Below are 18,912 nucleotides of genomic sequence, written 5' to 3'. Positions count from 1 at the left end.
CCCCAGTACGTACTGGTGTTTGGGGTTGCTCCTCCCCAGGTGCAGGACCTTCAACTGGCCTTTGCTGAACTGCGTGAGGTTCCTGTCATCCCCTTTCTCCAGGGGTCAAAGTCCCTCTGGATGGCAGCACAACCTTCCGGTTTATCACCCACTCCTCCCAGTTCTGGGTCATCAGCAGCCTTGCTGAGGGTGCGCTCTGTCCCATCATCCAGACCGTTACTGAAGATGTTAAACAGTCTTCTACCCAGTACTGACGCCTGGGGTACACCGCTAGTTACTGGTCTCCAGCTAGACTTCATACCACTGACTACACCCTCGAGCCCTGGCCCGTCAGCCAATTTTCAGTCCACCTCACTGTCTGCTTACCTCACCCATACTTCAACAGCATCTCTGTGAGAGTCTTATTGGAAACAGGGTCAAAAACCTTTCTGAACTGCTCTCCCCTCATCTGCTAAGCCAGTCATTTCATCATAGAAGGTTATCAGGTTCGTCAAGCATGACTTCCCATTTCAGACTACTCCCAACCAGCTTCATGTCCAAAAGATTGTCTGTAATTAGAGATAGGCGAGATGATTATGCCATAAATTCACCTTTTCTTAGAGCTACTCTCAAGCTTCTTTGAAAGTCTGGAATTTTCAACTTCAGTCATTATTTTAGGCAGTTTCGTGGTGGTTTTTAATTTCTGGTTTCTGCCCTACACTGGGATTGCACATGCCAAGATGCTATGACAACGACTGGGCTCGTGGTAGTTCTAGCTAAAATCGGGACAAGGAAATGCCACAAACCTCACAAAAAAGCCTGTTCTCATCATATTTTCTGCCCAATTCTACAGATTGGAGAGCAAAAATTAACCCTGGTGTCAGCCCTGCTGGCTTCTGTGGATTCACAGGAGGGTTGCTCAAAAGGGTGAAGTAGCTGGGAGACACATCCAAACTTCTAAATGCTTATGCAAACCAGATATGACCCCCCAAATCTTTAGAGATTTACCCATCTGTAATGTTAATCGCAAAATTAGCAATGGAAGAGATGCATTAGCCAGTCTATTGCCTGCCAAAGAAGGATTCATTCCCTATAAAATATTTCCGGATGCCTTTTGTAGCAAAACCTACAAGGATTGTAATTCAGCAATGGAAATCCCATCACTTTCGGGGGAGTAGAGCTCTGGAGGCACTATCCTTCCTGATTTCATTTCATATAGTCTGCACTCTGGGGGAAAGCTTCAAATTTGACTGCAGGAAAGTTTCCAATCTCAACTTCTAAAAACATCCCTCCAAAAAAGTAGTTCATCCAAAGCTAGTGGCAATCATCTCAAATGCTTCTTCTACCATGGAGACACTGTTTTAGCAAATCTTCAATTTTAGCATAACTTCCATTATTACAGACCGGCCCAAAGAGAATCTGTTCCTTTCCCATGTTCATGAAGGTACAATCATGGAAATCTGTGAGCGAAGTCTTGTCCCTGAGTGGTTAAATCCAGGTTGAGTCCAAAATCATTAAATAACAGCATTATGTGGCTCTCGGCTGCTGTAATAACACATTAAGGACACTGGTGATTGGGATAGGCTCCATGTGTGCAAGGCCTCCAAGGCAGAAGACACAAAAGGCATTTTTGATGCAAAAGCAGAGACATTCCTGATAAAATGAGGTGGCTCCACAGCTGCAGCTCCCACTGCCTTTGCCAGGGCCCGTATTACCCAGCTGCTCAGCAATGAAGAGCATCTCCTAAGGAGTATGGGACTTGGCAGCACCATGGTGAGAGACACTAAAGCTCCTTTTTCCTTGCTGTAAATCAATGCCCAATTTGAAATAATTTATCCTCAGTTACCCTGAACATTCTCCCACAGCCATTGAAGATCTAGGCCCATGCACATTCACTGTGCGTGCCTAAATCAAACACTGTCTCCTATCATATACATATGATATCATATACATATACATGCATATAGAAGCATCTGAAGTTGATGGAAGTATTACAACTCACCTATTCATTGCTCCTTGCCAGATGTCAGCTGGAATTTAAAAGGAAGCAGGAACCAACAAACAAGGTCCCCCTCACAAACCAGCCATTTAATAGTTATTTGTATCTCCTGGTGGTGTAAAGTCCAGCCATCTCCTCCAGATTTAAATTTTCAGCTAGAAGATATGAAGGATTTATTACTATGCTGCATGGTTTAACTCTACTCACCAGCTTTTGGTAACAAAAAATCATGGCCAATTGCGTAATGTTACAGGCTATGGTACACAGTAATTACTTCAGTGTATTTCCTTCTAGTTCCCACCTATATGATACCCAGAATAATGGTGTTTTGTGTTTGAAGTTTGACTTAATCTTTATCACAGGCTTTGTGTTTTAGCGATGAAGAAATGGGATTTAAAACTTCTGGTTGTAAGAACATAATGTTCCCCATTTCTATTACAGCTGCTAGGGGCAAAAAGGATTAATTCAACATGTCAGTGGGGACACCTGTGATACCTTTTGTCCTATACCTCTTGGCCCTGTCAGCAGGAGGCTAAGATTCCTTACAATCCAGTGATCCCTAATGGCAAGAGACAGCCCTTTCTCGGCCACGAAATGGCCCCACAGTATCAACAGATCAGCCTTACAGAAAGCCAGCACTGGACCCTTCCACCAACAAGCTGCAAAAAGCTGGCCCCACCACCCTGACCTAACAAGTTTGCCAAAACTGGTGCCCACTTTTGTTAGCATAGTCATCAGAGAGCTGAAGTATTCACCTCAGCTCAGTGCCTTCTAAACATATTCTCACAGCAGTAAAAAAACTTTTCAAGTTCCACAGTATTCACAGCATACTGATCCTCTTTTGCTCACTTGTAGGCCTTGGTTTTCAGCCAGACCTCTACCTTGCTTCTGCTTTTGTAAACCGGTAATCACGCAAGGCTTAATTCAACAAATCTATTCCTAAATCAGCAAAGCGATTCAGTATCCTATAAAATCCCAACAAAATAGAAGTATTTCGCATTCAGATACAGTTGGTCAAAGAACTATGCAAATACCAAAACAATCTGTTCAAACTGACTCGTGCTTTATCTAACACGCAGCAAAAGCAGACAACTGTTGAATTGTTTTGCTCTGGAATGGCTTTACCCTTCAGTCTTACAGCTTTCCAAATATCAGGCAAGCAGCATTATGACTCACTTTTGGAATTCAAAAAACAAATGTCTACCATGTGTCGTGTGACTTTTATTATTCATGAAAACGACCATAGCATCCAACCGTCACATTAAAGTGGCAAAAGGAGTAAATAGCAAAAAGGAGGTCAGATCAGATTAATTCCTTCAAAAAGGTATTTCCCCCCCGCCTCAAACCAAGGAAATAAAAGGGAATTACTGGAGATGCTGTTGGCCATAGAGAACAGTTGAGCTTTTCCACTGGGCACAGAATCCTCCAAGAAACCAGAGTGCCTAAGTACAGCATTTACACAGATGTTTTTGTTCTGAAAGTGAAAAAAAATTCAAAATTCTGAAGTTTACCAAGACATTAAAAAAGACTCACTGATTTGGTCCCTTTACATAACTGCATGTAATAATAATAATAATGGCAAATCTTTATTATGTTAAAATATAATGTAAAATACTTACTGTAACAAATTATGAGATCTGTCTATAAATGTAATAATAAAATTTAACCTGAATGAGTTAAAACATTTTAACGTGTTCAGAGTGAAATGAGAAAGCCAAATAATTAATTTCACCATTTCCTCAATAAGATGAGTAGAAATAAAAACACCTCCTACTCGATTCAAAAACAAAATTCAGCTTTGACAAAGTTTCCCTTTCCACGAGAAAACCTCACCATTTTAACAAGTCCCTTGAAACGTGTGCTTTAATAAAAACCTGGTGTTCAAGTCTCTGTTAGCTCTGGAAAGTTTGGAATTCATGCAGATAGTAATTATTAGTGCTGACTCAGCCATAAATCAGGTCCAAATTTGATTGAGAATTCTATAACTTGGATTTTTAAAGGAGCTACTTTTATGAATGCGGTATTAGAAAGATTTGTTATATGGATTTGCATTTCATATCATATTGGATCTGCTTTTCCGTCTAAAACAAGATGCATGAAACAAATGTTATTACCTTTTACAGTATTTCATATTTGTTTAAACACTGTCAAAAGCAAGAGTAATTAGCTAAATGCTTTATTCCTTGCCTCTTTTTTAAAATCAAAATTACGATGAGTTATGCTCAGATATTTTCATACATGTTAAAAATACATATATGTATGCAAAATGAGAGTAAGTTAACATATTACTATCTTAATTATTAGTACCATATGCCATGTTCAATCAATATGTATTTTTAATTGAGACAAAAAACCAATGCACTTGCCAGTTGTACTCTTCCTTATATGAAAAACTATAGATTATCGTAATTCAGTATGCAGCAACTAATCATACTCACAAATGAATTTCAAGGTGTTCTATTTGCCCTAGCTAGCTCTGTTCACAGTCAAACTTCTGTTGACAAAAATACAGCAAGTTATTAAATGAATTTAGAACTGCTTCTCCAAGTTTTAGGCAAAATCAAAATTCAGTTTCAGATCCTGGGCTTCTCAAAGGTATAATTATTCTAGGTAGGAATGGGTAATGACTATTTATACTCTGCAAAAAATAAGACGCCAGTAGCACCTTGAGCTTCAGCACCGTAATAATGGTAAAAGCTGTTTGACCTGAGAATTTAATAGCTATAGCTTGGTGCAATAGAGATTCCACCAGCCTGCTGATTTTTCATTTTATGACCATGGCAAAACTTTTGTTCTGTTGGGGAAAAAAGTTGTTCATTCTATGGAGGAGGAAATAGCAGTGCCATTTTTTAATACCACAAACCCTCAGCACAAAGCTCTGCCATTTATAGATAATTACAGCTTTTTAAAGCTTAAATCAAATGATGATCCTACTTATACATAAAAGAGCCAATAAATTACCCTTTGCATTTCTCTAATGAACATTTTTAGTGCTAGCAGTTTCTTTAACAGCCAAGCTCACTTCCAAGCAGTTTGATATACTGTTATTAAATTTGAACTTTTAGTCACTACAATAGTAATTGCAAGAGCAATTCACGGAATACAAATCTCTGCTTTTGTCACATGCTCTTCCATCTGCTCCATACACAACAGCAGCAGAGCTCTAATAGTTTAAATGCCTTGTAAATGAGTTTATTTGTATACCCAAAGTACAGAATACATTTTGCCCTGATGCAAAAAGCAACAGGAACTCCAAAGCAATCAGTGCAAGCAGTTTCACCAGCATGCAGCTTATTGTGCAACTGTTTTAGCAACATGCTTTTAAATGAATGATTTGGCTCTTCAGTCACTGTAGGAAAACAGTTACAAGTGTGCGTTGCTGCTAACGTGTGTGTGCGCATGTGTGTATATGCACGCTTATGTGGCCTTTGCCAGAAGTGATGAGAAACAGATGTGCTGGTGAATTAGTTCATTGTAAATCTCATACAATTTTCTGTTCTGCTCAGATTCATGTGGAGGACTGTAAATCCCCGAGGAAAACCCACAGGTCCTCTTCTTGTCGCTACATTCTGGCCTGATCTGCCAGAGAAAATTGATGCTGTCTACGAAGCCCCTCAGGATGAGAAGGCTGTATTTTTTTCAGGTATTGGTTTTAAGTTTTAAAATGTAAGTAGCCATTTGCATAAATGTTGCATTTGAGCTCAGTTTCCTCCGAGTTGTAACTGGGCCAGGGAACGGCCTGCCTAAGAGCCAGTATAACCAACACGTAATGGGTGACAGATCTCAAACATCCCATGCTGAGGGTTTTAGGACAAAGGCTGAATCTGAAGGACATTGAACAGCATTCAGTCTCCATTACAACAAAGGGGACCTATAAGCACCTAGAAAGATACATTCAACAATAAGCAAGACTAAACAAGAGTCGTTATTTAAAACAAGAAGCAACAACAGTGGGAGCTCTGTTTCATCAGTCACTGATCTGTTTTTCTTCTGTTTCCTCTCATTTTAAGCTATTGTCTCTGTACATGTTGCTTGAGAAGACTAGACCTTTCTCCCCGCTCCCCGCCCCCCCCCCCCAGCCTTTCCTTGTCTCTTCCTCTTTTGCCAAAGACCGACTTCCACTCTGGCTTCCAAGTATCTGCCTTGGTGGCTCATCAGGCAGAGGATACAGGCAGCTGTGCGAGCTGCCTCCACAGGAGAGGAGGAGAACAGGAAGCCCTACTCTGTCCGTTGTAAGTCACACATATGGTTCAGCTGTACTGGCCAAATTAGTGGAGCTGGGAAGCTGTTTTCAACATGAAAAACTGAGCCAGCAAAAACTGGGCTCTAGTATCTACTAAAAACATGACTAAACATCTCCAATCATGTAAAAACCATATGGCTGATGCTGCTGTACGTTTTCTGTACAGGAGGGAAAAGAAGTAACGATAATCTATTCCACATGTCTCAAAGGCCATTTGCTTTAGTTTACATGGAGGAAAAAAAAAAAAAAAAAGCTTAAAAATGTTTTATTTCAGCCAAGCCAGAACACTTTAAATATTGCATATACTATATATAATCCTATAACATCTAGACATCTCTCCCTCTCCTTATAATTTCCAGGAAAATGTAACTAACCTGCTTCTAAGAAAATAAATAAATAAGAGCTATCAAACAACCCTTGGTTTGAAAGTTACCTGTAACCCCAACTATCTTAAAATACTTACTACTGAGACCCACCCTTTGCCCCTGAACGATGAAATAGTAACTTCTCAGGAACCCAAACGCTACACTTCACACTTTTCTCATATTAATACTTTACCTACTTTCCCTCCCACTAACTCTATCACAGAATCAAAGAAATGTCCTTTCATGAATGAATCTTCCCATGGCTTTCAGTGAATCCAGTGAGGGTACTTACTAAGTAAATGACAATTCCATGTGAAGAACGCAGAATCAGACCTCTTCCACTAGTACATATTCAGAGAGACATTAGAAAATGTCGTATGACAAAAGACAACGTAAAGAGGAACTCTGGGCAAAAACTTCTGGTTAACCACTCAATAAAAATTGCTGAACTAAACAAACCATGGAGGTAAATTGCTGAATAAAACAAATGGAGAGTGAGCATGAGCCTCTGCTTTTGGCCTCCAGGTGCCCATGCCTGGTTTCAGACCATCTTCATCATACAAAAAATACCAATATTAACTACTTGCTTTAACGTAACCCCAACTGTACCTTTTTTAGAAGTAGCTGCACATTAGGCTAAGAGTGTCTGCCTCAAAGACGAGACAGCCAAGAAGAGAGGAAGCAAGAGCACACCGAGGTGATGTCTTTTGCTGAAAGGGAAGGAACACTTGAGAGGCAAAAGCAGAAATTGTAATCACAGTACACCTGCACTCTAATCTAGTGCTTCACAGATGGTAAAATACTGGAAAGACTAGTAGTACAGATAGTGCAATAAAAAGTCCCATAACAAAGCATAACAGAAGAAATATTCCTCTGTATCTGATTAATAAAGTGTTTGTTTGCTTTGTTTTCTCCCCTACTTAGGAAATGAGTACTGGGTTTATTCAGCCAGTAACTTGGATAGGGGCTATCCAAAGAAACTCACCAACCTGGGACTACCCCCTGATGTGCAACGCGTTGATGCAGCTTTTAACTGGGGCAGAAACAAGAGGACATACATTTTTGCTGGAGACAGATACTGGAAGTAAGATGCATTGAAGTGGTGGTGGTAGGCTGTTAGCCGAGCTGTGTCTCTAGGGCTGAATGCCCACTGAGGTTCAGGAGGCAGGAACCAAACACAGGGGTTTCATTCTTTGAGAATACAAAATTCGTGCTGACAGCAGTGGTGAGCGAGGATGCTGAACCAGGGAGCATGGCTAGGAAAGCGCTTCAATACAGCAGCGGAAAACTAGCATGTGTTTCAGAAAACAGCTTGCAAGGGAAGAGGATATCTGGGAGTCTCTGTCAAGCTGCTCACCACTAACACCCCATCCCTCAAACCCTATGTACCAGCAACTGCCCCACGTCAGTCTCAGGCTCTTACAAGGGGCAAGCTGTTGCTATTGTCAGCTCACAACTGCTGGCAGAAGACTCTGAGAGCAATTCCTTAAAAATGGGCTGATCTCCAATCACTTGAAGCCAAAGACTGACCAGATTGCCTTTGAAATTCTTTCACTAAGCCATCAGGTTTGGAGCCGCTGGATGTGAAAGAAACAGCAGTGTGACTAGCAAAGCACGCTGGGGATGACTGTAAATCCTTTCAGCAGCTGATGTACCAGTCACTAACACATTTGCTCTACGAACAGAGTTGGCACTGAGGAGATCTGAACAAACCACAGGAAGTGTATCTGTTAGTACCTTGGGAAAAATCTTAGCTTCAATTCATTTTGACAGTCTCTACAATGCTTTTTGTGTTTCCAGTACATGCTCAGAGATGTTTTTGTTACAAGGAACACCACAAATGTGGTATTCCACAAGCGCATGTAACTCTGTATTTGCACTAAGGTTCCTGTTCAAAAGACTGTATGAGAAGCAAAATATGATGCAACGTAAGCTACCAAACTCAGATGACCTGCTACCACGCTCTGTCCAGGAAAGATTTTTGGACTCTTAGATTAGGAAGGAATGTCCTTAAAATGTCTCAAGGCTATTACTGTGGTAGAAATAAATATCCTACACTACGCCTGATGAAGAGTCTACTAATTGTATTTAATAGAATTTCATTATCATAACTGGCAGGAAGATCTGGCACTAAAGATCATCTTAAAAAGCAGAGGCACTTTGGTGCTTTGAGGAACCTTTGTGAGTTACCTCTGTGCTGCCTATCAGAACAGCATGAGAAGAAAAGAGAGACGCTAACTCCTGCTTACACCATCAGAAGTCTCTTCCAGGAGCAGGACATTACTTCAGGAATGCAGACATTACACAACAGGCTAAAAGCTGAACCATTCATTAACTGACAATTTTGAGGAAAGTTAAACATCAGAAACACCCACCAGAAATCTAAAAGATTCTCCAAGCTATAAGGGTTCCTTCTGAGAGATGCTCTATATAAAATAACAAAGGAGGTCTCAGGATAATGGAGTCCATTTTATGTGAACATTAATTTCGTGTTATGATTAAACTGGATGAGTGTCTTCATTATATCTTAACGACTGTGGATTCCTGTAAGTAAATAAAATACCCTTTCACAATTGCCACCTGATCATAACTTCCAATTACTTTGAGGACAGTACTCTTCTCCATTATCTAAAGAAAAAAAAAAAAACTTAAAAGCTAAAGAATGTTATTCATTTTTTAATGTCGTATTGTAGAGACTATCTTAAACACTTGCAAGTAGTTCTACTGCAGCCATTTGCAATACTTCAGATTCTTACCAAAACCTACAGACTATGAGTTAGCAAAGCTGCTGGTCTTCTCTGTACCAACTATTGTTTTGATTAACTGTACTCCAGGGCCTCCAAGTAATTCATCACTCTAATCACAGACAGTATTTCTATCAAAGTACCTTATCAATTGCAGTCACTGCAGAATGCATAATTTATTGTTAAGGAATTGAAATAAGCTTAAGTGATTTCTATCTGTGTAAAGAAGAAAGCAAGCAGTTGACAAATATTTCAGAAAAAATGCATCTCTGTTTAACACAGACGCTATAACCCTTAAGTATGTGGCTGGTTTATTTTATACAAGGACTCTGCCACATGGAATCAAAATAGTTACACACCATAGTCCTTCCTGTGCCATTATCACACTTACTTTAAATGGATTTTCTGGAAGCGTTCTCCTCTCCCTCCTTCCAGCCTCAAGCTATTTTAGTGTTATTATAACAAGATTGTTAAGCAATGTGAAGTTTTGTGAGGGAGAGGAAGAGGAGCTGACTCAGGTTCCACAGCTGAAGTTTTAAAGCTACCCAGCAAGACACTAGATTTTCTTTAAATATCAAGGAAAAAATCTTAAATCATTTAAATTAATAATTTAAATTGATTTTGACGAACCTACTGCTCATTTGTACTGGTGTAACTTTGGATATAATCCAAGTAGTTCCATACAGCAATGAGGGAAAGGTAACCCGACATACATACAGATACGGACAAATAGAAATCATGAACAGAAATGCTTCCTTCCTTCCAGTACTAGTCAAAGACGACCTCTCTGAAGTCCACTGTTCCTGAAGAGGTGCTGCTAGGGTGATCGAGGCCCCACATGCATTGGACGCCTGGTTCAAACAATATCCCATGTCACTGCTCCTCAGGGCATCTCCACTCCTCCTGCTCGGGACTGACTCCCATCTATGAATCAGAAAAATGGGGAAACCAAGCCACAGTCGTGTTCCTTCCATCTTCACTCTCAAGGACCTTGCACCCCTGGGACATTTATTCCCTATACATGGAAAAGGAGATCCTGGATTACTTGTGTGCGGGAGTGTAAAACTGGCTTTGCACCAATCTATCTTTGCATTCTACAGTGGAAAGCACACAGAGTAAACGAAATAACTGATCATCTGCTGATGTGGATACAGACAGATCCACTCGCTTCTGAAGGACACTGCAAACTAGATCTGACTTCCATGGAGTTAGGTGGATTTACATCAGCTGAGTTTTTCCTCTTTAAAGCATAGATTGTGAAAACCATTGTGGTTTTGGTCCCCGCTTCCCCCCTCTCCCCCCAAAGAAAAGCATATATTTTTAACTAGGCATTTATCTGCTGATCATCACTGAGAGACTGTGTGAAAATAATAGGAGTTTTTAATGAAATGTTAGGGAAAATAATTAGTAATTTAATAGCAATCCATCAATTACATGGACTACAAGCATATTCAATACAAGCATTTCAAATAATATTTTAAAAAGATAGCCATTTCACATTAAAATCTGCTATCTTCAGCTGCTGGTTGCTGCCTGAAAAAAGTTACCTTTCCTAGAATTATGGTTGGAATTTTAAAGCTACATTTCTGAAAAGAGTTTTTCTTAGAAAGTGTATTTTCAATTCAGCAAGAATTGCATTTCCAAAAGGAAAGACATAAAATTTCACAAGGTTTTAAAGGAGTCGCGAATCATTATAATGAAATACAAACAACGTTACAATCTCAGTTATTATATTTCTGTTTGATTGTTTTATATAGTCACATTTGCAGAGGACTCCCTGAAAAATTATGTTAAATTTTAACATTAAATACAGATTTCTAATGCAATGATACAATTTTCTTCAGGTACAATGAAGAAAAGAAGAAAATGGAGCTTGCATCCCCTAAGTTCATTGCTGATTCTTGGAATGGAGTTCCAGATAACCTCGATGCTGTCCTAGGTCTTGGTGACAGTGGTAAGCTGTAATTCCAATTTAAGTCACTAACAAGCTCTCTTATTTGTCTGCTGTGAAACTTACTGGAGACTATCATTTCTTGTGGTCCATGTCTAGGAGCCAAATTGAGCCAAATTCCCATTCAGCTTTGCAAACTACTGGTTCAAACAAACTTTTTTTTGTCTCTTTATTTTCCCATTAAATATCAGTTGATAAATACCCTACTAATCACAGTTTAAACTTTTAAAAATGAAACATTTAGGGAATACGACCTCTCCTGAATGTTTTTATCCAAGCAAATACTACTACTACTTGTGCTATTTTCCCTTTTCACGAAGGGAAAATCAGCTACTACTCTTTATCATTTACTTCCTTGATGCTGAACACTTTGCAAAGCTTAACAAGGCAAGAAACAGCTTTTATTAGAATCTTTCTCCTTTTCTTCCTTGCTTTTTTTCTTCTTTTTTTTTAAAAAAGGCTATATACCGTCTTGTTTAAGTGTCTTGAAGCATCTTACTGTTTTCCATTGCTATGTTGTACAGGTCTAGAAACCTGCTATAGAAATGTCAAACAGGACATGGAGGAAAGTAATCTGTGATGCAGTCGCTTTTATGTCAAGATCTCCCTGAGGCTCAGATCTGGGTTCATGTTGGTTTTCCAATTTGGGCATAGGGAAAATCAGCTCTGTGGAGAATTCTCTTTCTAGTGTAGTTTGAGACAGAGGCTAAAGCAACTCCTGCCACCCAGTGACTGATGCACAGGATGTCCTAACACCAGAAGGCCTGACCGGGCCAGTCCCTATGGCTTGGAAATTTCCCAACTTCTTGACATCTCCATAGGTTCCTCAGTACCAGCACACAGTCACAGCACCATTTCAGCATCACCCTGCTCTAGCACAGCCAGAACTCCAGTATAATAATCTCCTTTATCACAGGCACAAATGGGTTGCTTTTTGCTCTTTTTTTTTTTTAACGTCCTATCAACTACAGCTGAGAGCCTGGCCCATGGTTTTAAGTGACCTCATATTTTGCACAGATTCGCGGAAATGTCTGGAAGCACCGCTGATATCACATGAGTCTCGACTCGATTACATTTTCAACATCTATTTTGCCAGCAAACATTTCTTCCCAGAAAATTCTGGCTCGCAAAATGGTAACCTGACTTCAGGCTCCATTTAACAAGACCTCTTTTCTCCAGGATGGGAATTTTTATGTATTTTTAAAATAAATCTTTCTTATTGTGTATAAATACTTCAGTAAATAAGTCTTCCAGTTCATTAAGTTTCGTGAAATCAAACAGACAAAAAAGCTTTGATCAAAAATTATGTGCTCCATAATCTGAGTATGCTTTTTTATTTACCTTTACAGGATACACCTACTTTTTCAAAGATCAGTACTATCTACAAATGGAAGACAAGAGTTTGAAGATTGTTAAAATCGGCAAGATAAATTCTGACTGGTTGGGTTGCTGAACTGTATGAGATATTAATAACCAAATATTTACTTTTTTGTTATATGCCTTATCTGTAATTAGAAATAGATCTGAATGCTAATTACTGGACCAGTCTGGTACTGGCACCAAAACATTAAGTACCAGTACTGTACACATCAGATAATTTAAGAGTGTTTGCCTCCTCAGTATACAAAAGATGTTTACGTATATATTCTGGTACAATTTTTCAGTTTTCATGCTAGTCATTGTAATGCTAGTAACAGAACACCCATCATTCTTTACTCCCCTGGTGCTTAAACAAAGCATTGAAACCATTGGAGACTGGATCATGCCCCTGTGTGATACACATCCCAAACAGGCTTAATTGAGATGTACCAGCAGTGCACTTTGATTTATTTTTTTTTTTTTAAATACAACTCTGTTATAAATAGATGGTTTGTCTTGATGTCTTTCACCCTCTTGCGAGTTTGATCATTGCTTCCATTTATTTACATAATAATACAGAAAGACTGTCAAAGGCACAGGTTGCCTCAGGATTTGATTTGTGTTGATGCATGATGGAATCATGGCAAGAAACTGTGTTAAAGTATTGTTTTAAAGTACTTTTTATTTTAATACCTTAGTTAAATTTAGCAATTTGCTTCATGCACTTTGTTACTACTATATAACTTGTTTATATGGACGGAATGACTCAGATTTTTGAAGTCAATGCGTTATACGTAAAAGTCAAGTATTATTGTTTAACTTGGTTTATTTTTCTGTTCTTTATAATATTGGGGTTTTGTTCAGTTAGGTTTTTTGCTTATGCATTGGGCAACAGAAAATGTTCTTCTCACAATCTGATGGAATGTTTCTCATTAAAAAAATAAAACAGAAAAGAATGTCCCACACATGAAGTGCCAAATAAAATCAAATTACACCGTCAACACTTCTCATGGCCGGGCTTCCTTGTATCATTTGAAATTAGAAATTCAGCAGCATGTTGCCACGATCTACGTGTCAAAGGAAAGACAATATTACCCCAGTATATAACTGCGTACTGGATTTATTTAGAAACCTAGGTTATTTCCTGTGTTAGTTCTAAGATGTAACTTCAGCAATTTCCATTAAAGAGATTATATGGCCCCATGCCTCCGTGAAGCCCGCTGCCTTCTCAGAACCGTTTACATGCCTGTCTATTACCCACGCTCTTTCTCCTTATCAGCAGGCCACCTCACCACAACCCAGACAAGAAGAGTCAGCATAGACACAGCAGTACACATATCCTATAGGCAATGTAAGCTCCAAAAATAGAGATGTAAAACCTTACTCCTGCCCATGAGATCAGACCCCAAGGATCTTATCCAGCTCCATGCACGCAAAACGCTTTGTGAGACTCTATGGACTGCATCATGCAAGCGGTCAACCCAGATCCTTCTCAACTAGCATTGAGCCCATGATTCATAGAACTGGCTAGTAACAAACTAATACCTGAGCCAATGATCAATTGGTTTCTTCTCATGTCCTCTACAACTTCATGTTTACATTCAGCATTTTCCTGTTCTAAGCAGAGCTTTTTTACTATGATATTCTGAAGATACCGCTTCTAAAGTGGCTGCATTTGCCAAATCATCTTTCCACTGCAAACTATCCAGATAAAACTCGCACTTTGGGAAGCTGTTGATTACTACAGATAATTCTCACCTCGATGAACCAGTACTATTTTCACCTATGCCAAAAGAAAAGATGGCTTATCTCCTTCTAAGCATCTTCGTTCTCTTCAGAAATCATTAATTGCCTTCCCAATTAATCCTGCACCAGAGCCAACAAAATAAGCCACAAAACAAAGTAGTTGTAATTGCAAAATGTTAGCATTGCAGTTTTTACAGACACCTGGCAACCTTCTCAGGACTGCAGGATCTGTTGGGCCATTGCAGGGATGTATGATCTGTCCTGACCATAAAAATCTTATACTAGTGTTGAAAACATTCAGTAGCTTTAATGACTGCCAGGAGTTCCTTTTCAGTGCTGCAATAATTTCTCCCTAGAGAATTTAAACTCTAAGTGTTTTAAGCATCTTCAATTACCATCCCCTCAAGATTTTTGTGTTCTTGTGTCAATACTGCCCCAAACTGCATGCTCTAGCATCTGTATTTAATATGGAATGGTTCTGAAACATAGATACAGTAGAAGAACATTTGCAATGGGCCTTTTCAGCTCTGAACTTGCTAAAGCACATTTCTACTGATGAGTGAAATAGTTTCCTTTTCGTCTACAACTTACATATATGTTTTGCAACATTGGCAAATCTACCAGCTTACCTTCTATAATAACACCATAATCCTACAAAACTCTGCACATCTGGTGGGTTTAAGGAGTTCTGCTCAGCTTCTTGTTTTGTTCTTGCCTGTGTAAATCCATTCTCCAATGACTACATCACTGGCAGAAAACCAGAAATAAATTTTCTGTCCTTAAACCAACTCATGCTTCTTTGGGTTCAGTTTCAGACTGGCAACCTTAAGCTTATCACAGGTCATTTGTAAACACATCTGTTTCTGTTCATGAATTGTAACATTTGCCAGGTTATCACCTATGTATATCAGACAAGCCGGAAGAGTATACTGACTCTTCTCGTTAACCTTTCACATTTAACCTGTGAAATGCCAAAAGTCACAAATGTGTCCTGAAAAGGTCTTTGGGTCTAATTCTACTTGCTGGTAGCCACTTTTAAAACCTCACTGTTGGAACCTAGAAACAACCTGCACCACCTCAAGGATATCACCTAGTCATGATAATTGAGAAGCAACTTTAAAGTTATTTTAATGCATTTTCTGCAGTTAGGGATGTTTTTCCTATGGCCAAAACGCAAAAAATTGTACATTTACTCAATGATTTGGTACCTCTTCTTTCCTGTTTGTAATGAGTTAACCATGAGATGAGATAAAAAGTCCTTGCCTGAGCAGCACTGCAGCTCTGCCTGTACCTGGCCATGTCCCGTGCCGATCCATCCCACTGACTTGCTTCCCTGTTTGACTTTGGACCTGCTGCATCACTATGGACTTTTCTGGTGATCCCTGGACTCTTGGCTGAACTGGATTAGCCTCCCCAGGCCTGCTCTTTTCACCTCTCTTGGGCACTGCGAGACTGTGCCCTTGTCAGCAAGGCCACTGCCCTCGCCTTTCCTGCCCTCAACACATTTCTCCTAAGACATTCTCAGCACTGAATCAAGATTTTTACCTACCTTCTTTACAGAGCAAGAAACAAAGACCAAAAGCATAAGTGCTTATCTCAAAGCCATATAAAACCCAGCACAAAACTCCATCAAACCTTTACCTAACTTGTTCTACTTCTACAGTTTTATTAAACTGAAGTCAGATTCACTTAGGACTTTTTGGTGTCAGGGTAGAGTTGCATACATGCTGCACAGGGGCTTGTTGCAACATGGATACAGCTCAGACACTCTTGCTCCTTGGGCTATAGGAAATTTTCTATCAGTTGTGAGCAGGCCAGACTGTACGCACCCAGCAGGGCAGTTCCAATCCAATGGAGTAAAGGGCAGTGGTTTAGTAACCGCTCTGTCACAATACATAAAAGGCAGCCAAGGCTATAACGAAACGCCACAGTTTAAATACTTAATAGACACATCAGCCTGAACTGTGAATCATGCTTAACAGTTTGTGTCTCACTAACACTCTGTATTTGTTAAAAATACATTTTCTTCCTGCTATTCTGTCATGTTTTACAAAGCAGCAGTTACCCATAAATTTAAACAATTGACTATAACTGTGCTGTTCTTTAAATCAGGAGGAAGTAGGTCCTTTGGGCCCATTTTGGACAAATTATTTCTATTTATGAACCCAGACATGCATGTTTTTAGCAGCAAAGACTAGGTGCTCTGCTTTTCGAAAGAGATTAAGCCAACAAATGAGCAGGCATTGGGCTCTGTGGGATCGCTGCAAATGCAGAGATTTATATCTGCAAGGGGAAACAGACTTGTTCCAGACTGGTTATGTAAAACACTCATAAGTACTAAGGTATTTCAACGTAGGGAACCGTAGCAAGGACAAAAACATAAAAGCGGAACAACCCCCCAAAACAACAACTCTGAGACTCTGTCAGAGGAATAGCACAGTCAGGCAGAACTGGAGGTGTCTCAAAAGCTGCCAGCAAGGTTTCTGCATACCAAGCCTGTCAGAGTCACGTGCTATTACCTGAAATACATCTCCTTCTGGCATTGCCTTTTAAAACAGAAGTGAGAGCAAAATGGCATTTTAGGGTAAATTGTGCGGTTCTGAGATTTACACTTGCAGACAGCCACAGGATTTCATGCGCAACTAGCCAGGAAGCTGGGCACCCCCCACCCTGATTGCAAGAGCAAGTCTTTACCTGCAAAAATAAATGGGCACAAATTTCCCAGATATATGAGATTCAGTATAAACAAGACAATTCAACTACATTCATTCATTCTCATCATTACATTAAAAATATTTTTTAATAAGATCTCCAATTAGTCTTTTCTTAATTGAGACAAATGTTAAGAAACCCTGTTCTTATCTCAGAACTCTTAAATCTAATGGAGAAAGATATGGCATGAACCATTGCCTAGAAAATAACAGAATCTAAAAAAATGCACTTTAGTGGTAAAAACAATAAACCTGTGTACCCGGCTACCAAAAGAAGAGAGAGGCATTTTTTTTTTGTGTGTTTGTTTGGTTGGGTTTTTTTTGTTTTTGGTTTTGTTTTTTTTTTGTTTGTGGGTTTTTTATGTCTTCAGATCAAGGCTCCCTGCCTTTTTGGAGAATATCTTTCACCCAGACATACTATTTCTGGTGTTAATACAGCATATTCAGGAAAAACATCCTGGCCTGGACCAAGTGGGGATTGGATTAAGTGAACCAATGGCCTCTTCTAGCCTTGAACTGCCTTAGGCTATGAAATTAATTTATATAATTTTAAGAAGTATACACAATAGCTTTTTAAAATTATGTATTAAATAGATGTCTGCATGTGTATATGCATATACAAACACAAAGAAATACCTCATGGCTACATTACAATATCTTATTTAACATTAAGGATTTCACATGAACGTTAGAATAGAATATTTCAGTTTGAGGGGACCTACAACGATCATCTAGTCCAACTGCCTGAATGCTAATCGACCCTAACCTGCTTAGCACATCACACCAGTTTTTCCCTTCTCCATAAAATATGCCACGTTCTGAGCAAAGGACAATACAGTGAGATAAAAGTACAAGTATTCCGTCTGCACAGGTGTTCTTCCTTGGTAGCACTAGTGGAGATAACAGTCAAGAATTTCAAAATAATCAGTAGTTTATTGGTTTTACTGCTCAAATGGTAAGTAATTTCTCCATAGCTGCAACACCTGAATGAGTGACCATTCAACAGGTCATAGCAGCTTCCACCAACGCTACCAGGTTGGTCAGCCTAACCACCGCTGGGAGGGCTGTATCCACGCGACCTGCCTATGTAATCTCTGGATCATTCTTTCACCTCGTTTTGCAAATCCCCAAACTCCTAATATACTTCTAAAGCTCAGCTTCAGCCAACCTCACTATGCGCATGCTCAGACTCCACCAGACAACCAACAAGCCACTCTGAAAAGGGGGAGATAAGAATAAAAGGCCTCACATCACTACAGGTCTGCATTTCCCTTGCTGCAGACTCTGCACAATGAACCAGAGGGTGATAAAACACAAAACCATTGAGCTTTCAGCTGTCTGTTACTGCCCAGTGCTTTCCTCTGGGACTTCTCAGAGCTATTCCTGAGTTACGAACTCACTTTGCTGTTAAGAATTTGCTAGCATTGCCAAAATAAACTTAAAATTGTAAGAGGATAATTGTTTTAATTTACATTAGCCTGGAGCTTGGCAGTCTGTCCCTGAAGTTATTTGGAGGTTGTCTCCCCTTCCTAAAAGACAGGAATTCACAATATTAAGCTAACCAAGTGGGCTTGTTTTTTGTGTGTCTAACCACTGCTCTAACCTTGGACTGCTTCATAGCTTTATTCTGTGTTCCCTATGCCTATTACAGCAGCCATAATACTGCTGCCAGAAGGGCTGAAGCTAGAAAGCAGCTTCACATGCTGCAAGCTGGGTGCCAGGCAATGATGAAGACCCAGCACCTCCGCTGCACAAAGTTTCTAATCGCCACTAGCCAAGGAATTAGGAAATAAAACCACAGGTTTCCCATTCAGT

The 18,912-nt window shown here is 39.6% G+C and overlaps 1 protein-coding gene across 1 annotated transcript in view; it reads left to right on the top strand.

Moving 5' to 3' along the window:
* The window catches only part of MMP2 (matrix metallopeptidase 2), a 36,401-nt gene extending 22,760 nt beyond the window's left edge, over positions 1-13,641 (top strand). The window contains exons 10-13 of the mRNA XM_009469215.2: positions 5,485-5,621; positions 7,511-7,670; positions 11,175-11,284; positions 12,631-13,641. Coding sequence (XP_009467490.1) covers positions 5,485-5,621; positions 7,511-7,670; positions 11,175-11,284; positions 12,631-12,734 — 511 coding nt within the window. The 3' untranslated portion in view covers positions 12,735-13,641. The remainder of the gene's footprint in view (positions 1-5,484; positions 5,622-7,510; positions 7,671-11,174; positions 11,285-12,630) is intronic.
* The last annotated feature ends 5,271 nt before the right edge of the window (positions 13,642-18,912 follow it).

Source organism: Nipponia nippon, unplaced genomic scaffold (assembly GCF_047370975.1).
Source record: "Nipponia nippon isolate SJK-2023a ecotype South Korea unplaced genomic scaffold, ASM4737097v1 scaffold_7, whole genome shotgun sequence".
Classification (NCBI taxonomy): Eukaryota; Metazoa; Chordata; class Aves; order Pelecaniformes; family Threskiornithidae; genus Nipponia; species Nipponia nippon.
This window is presented reverse-complemented; position numbering and strand designations above follow the sequence as displayed.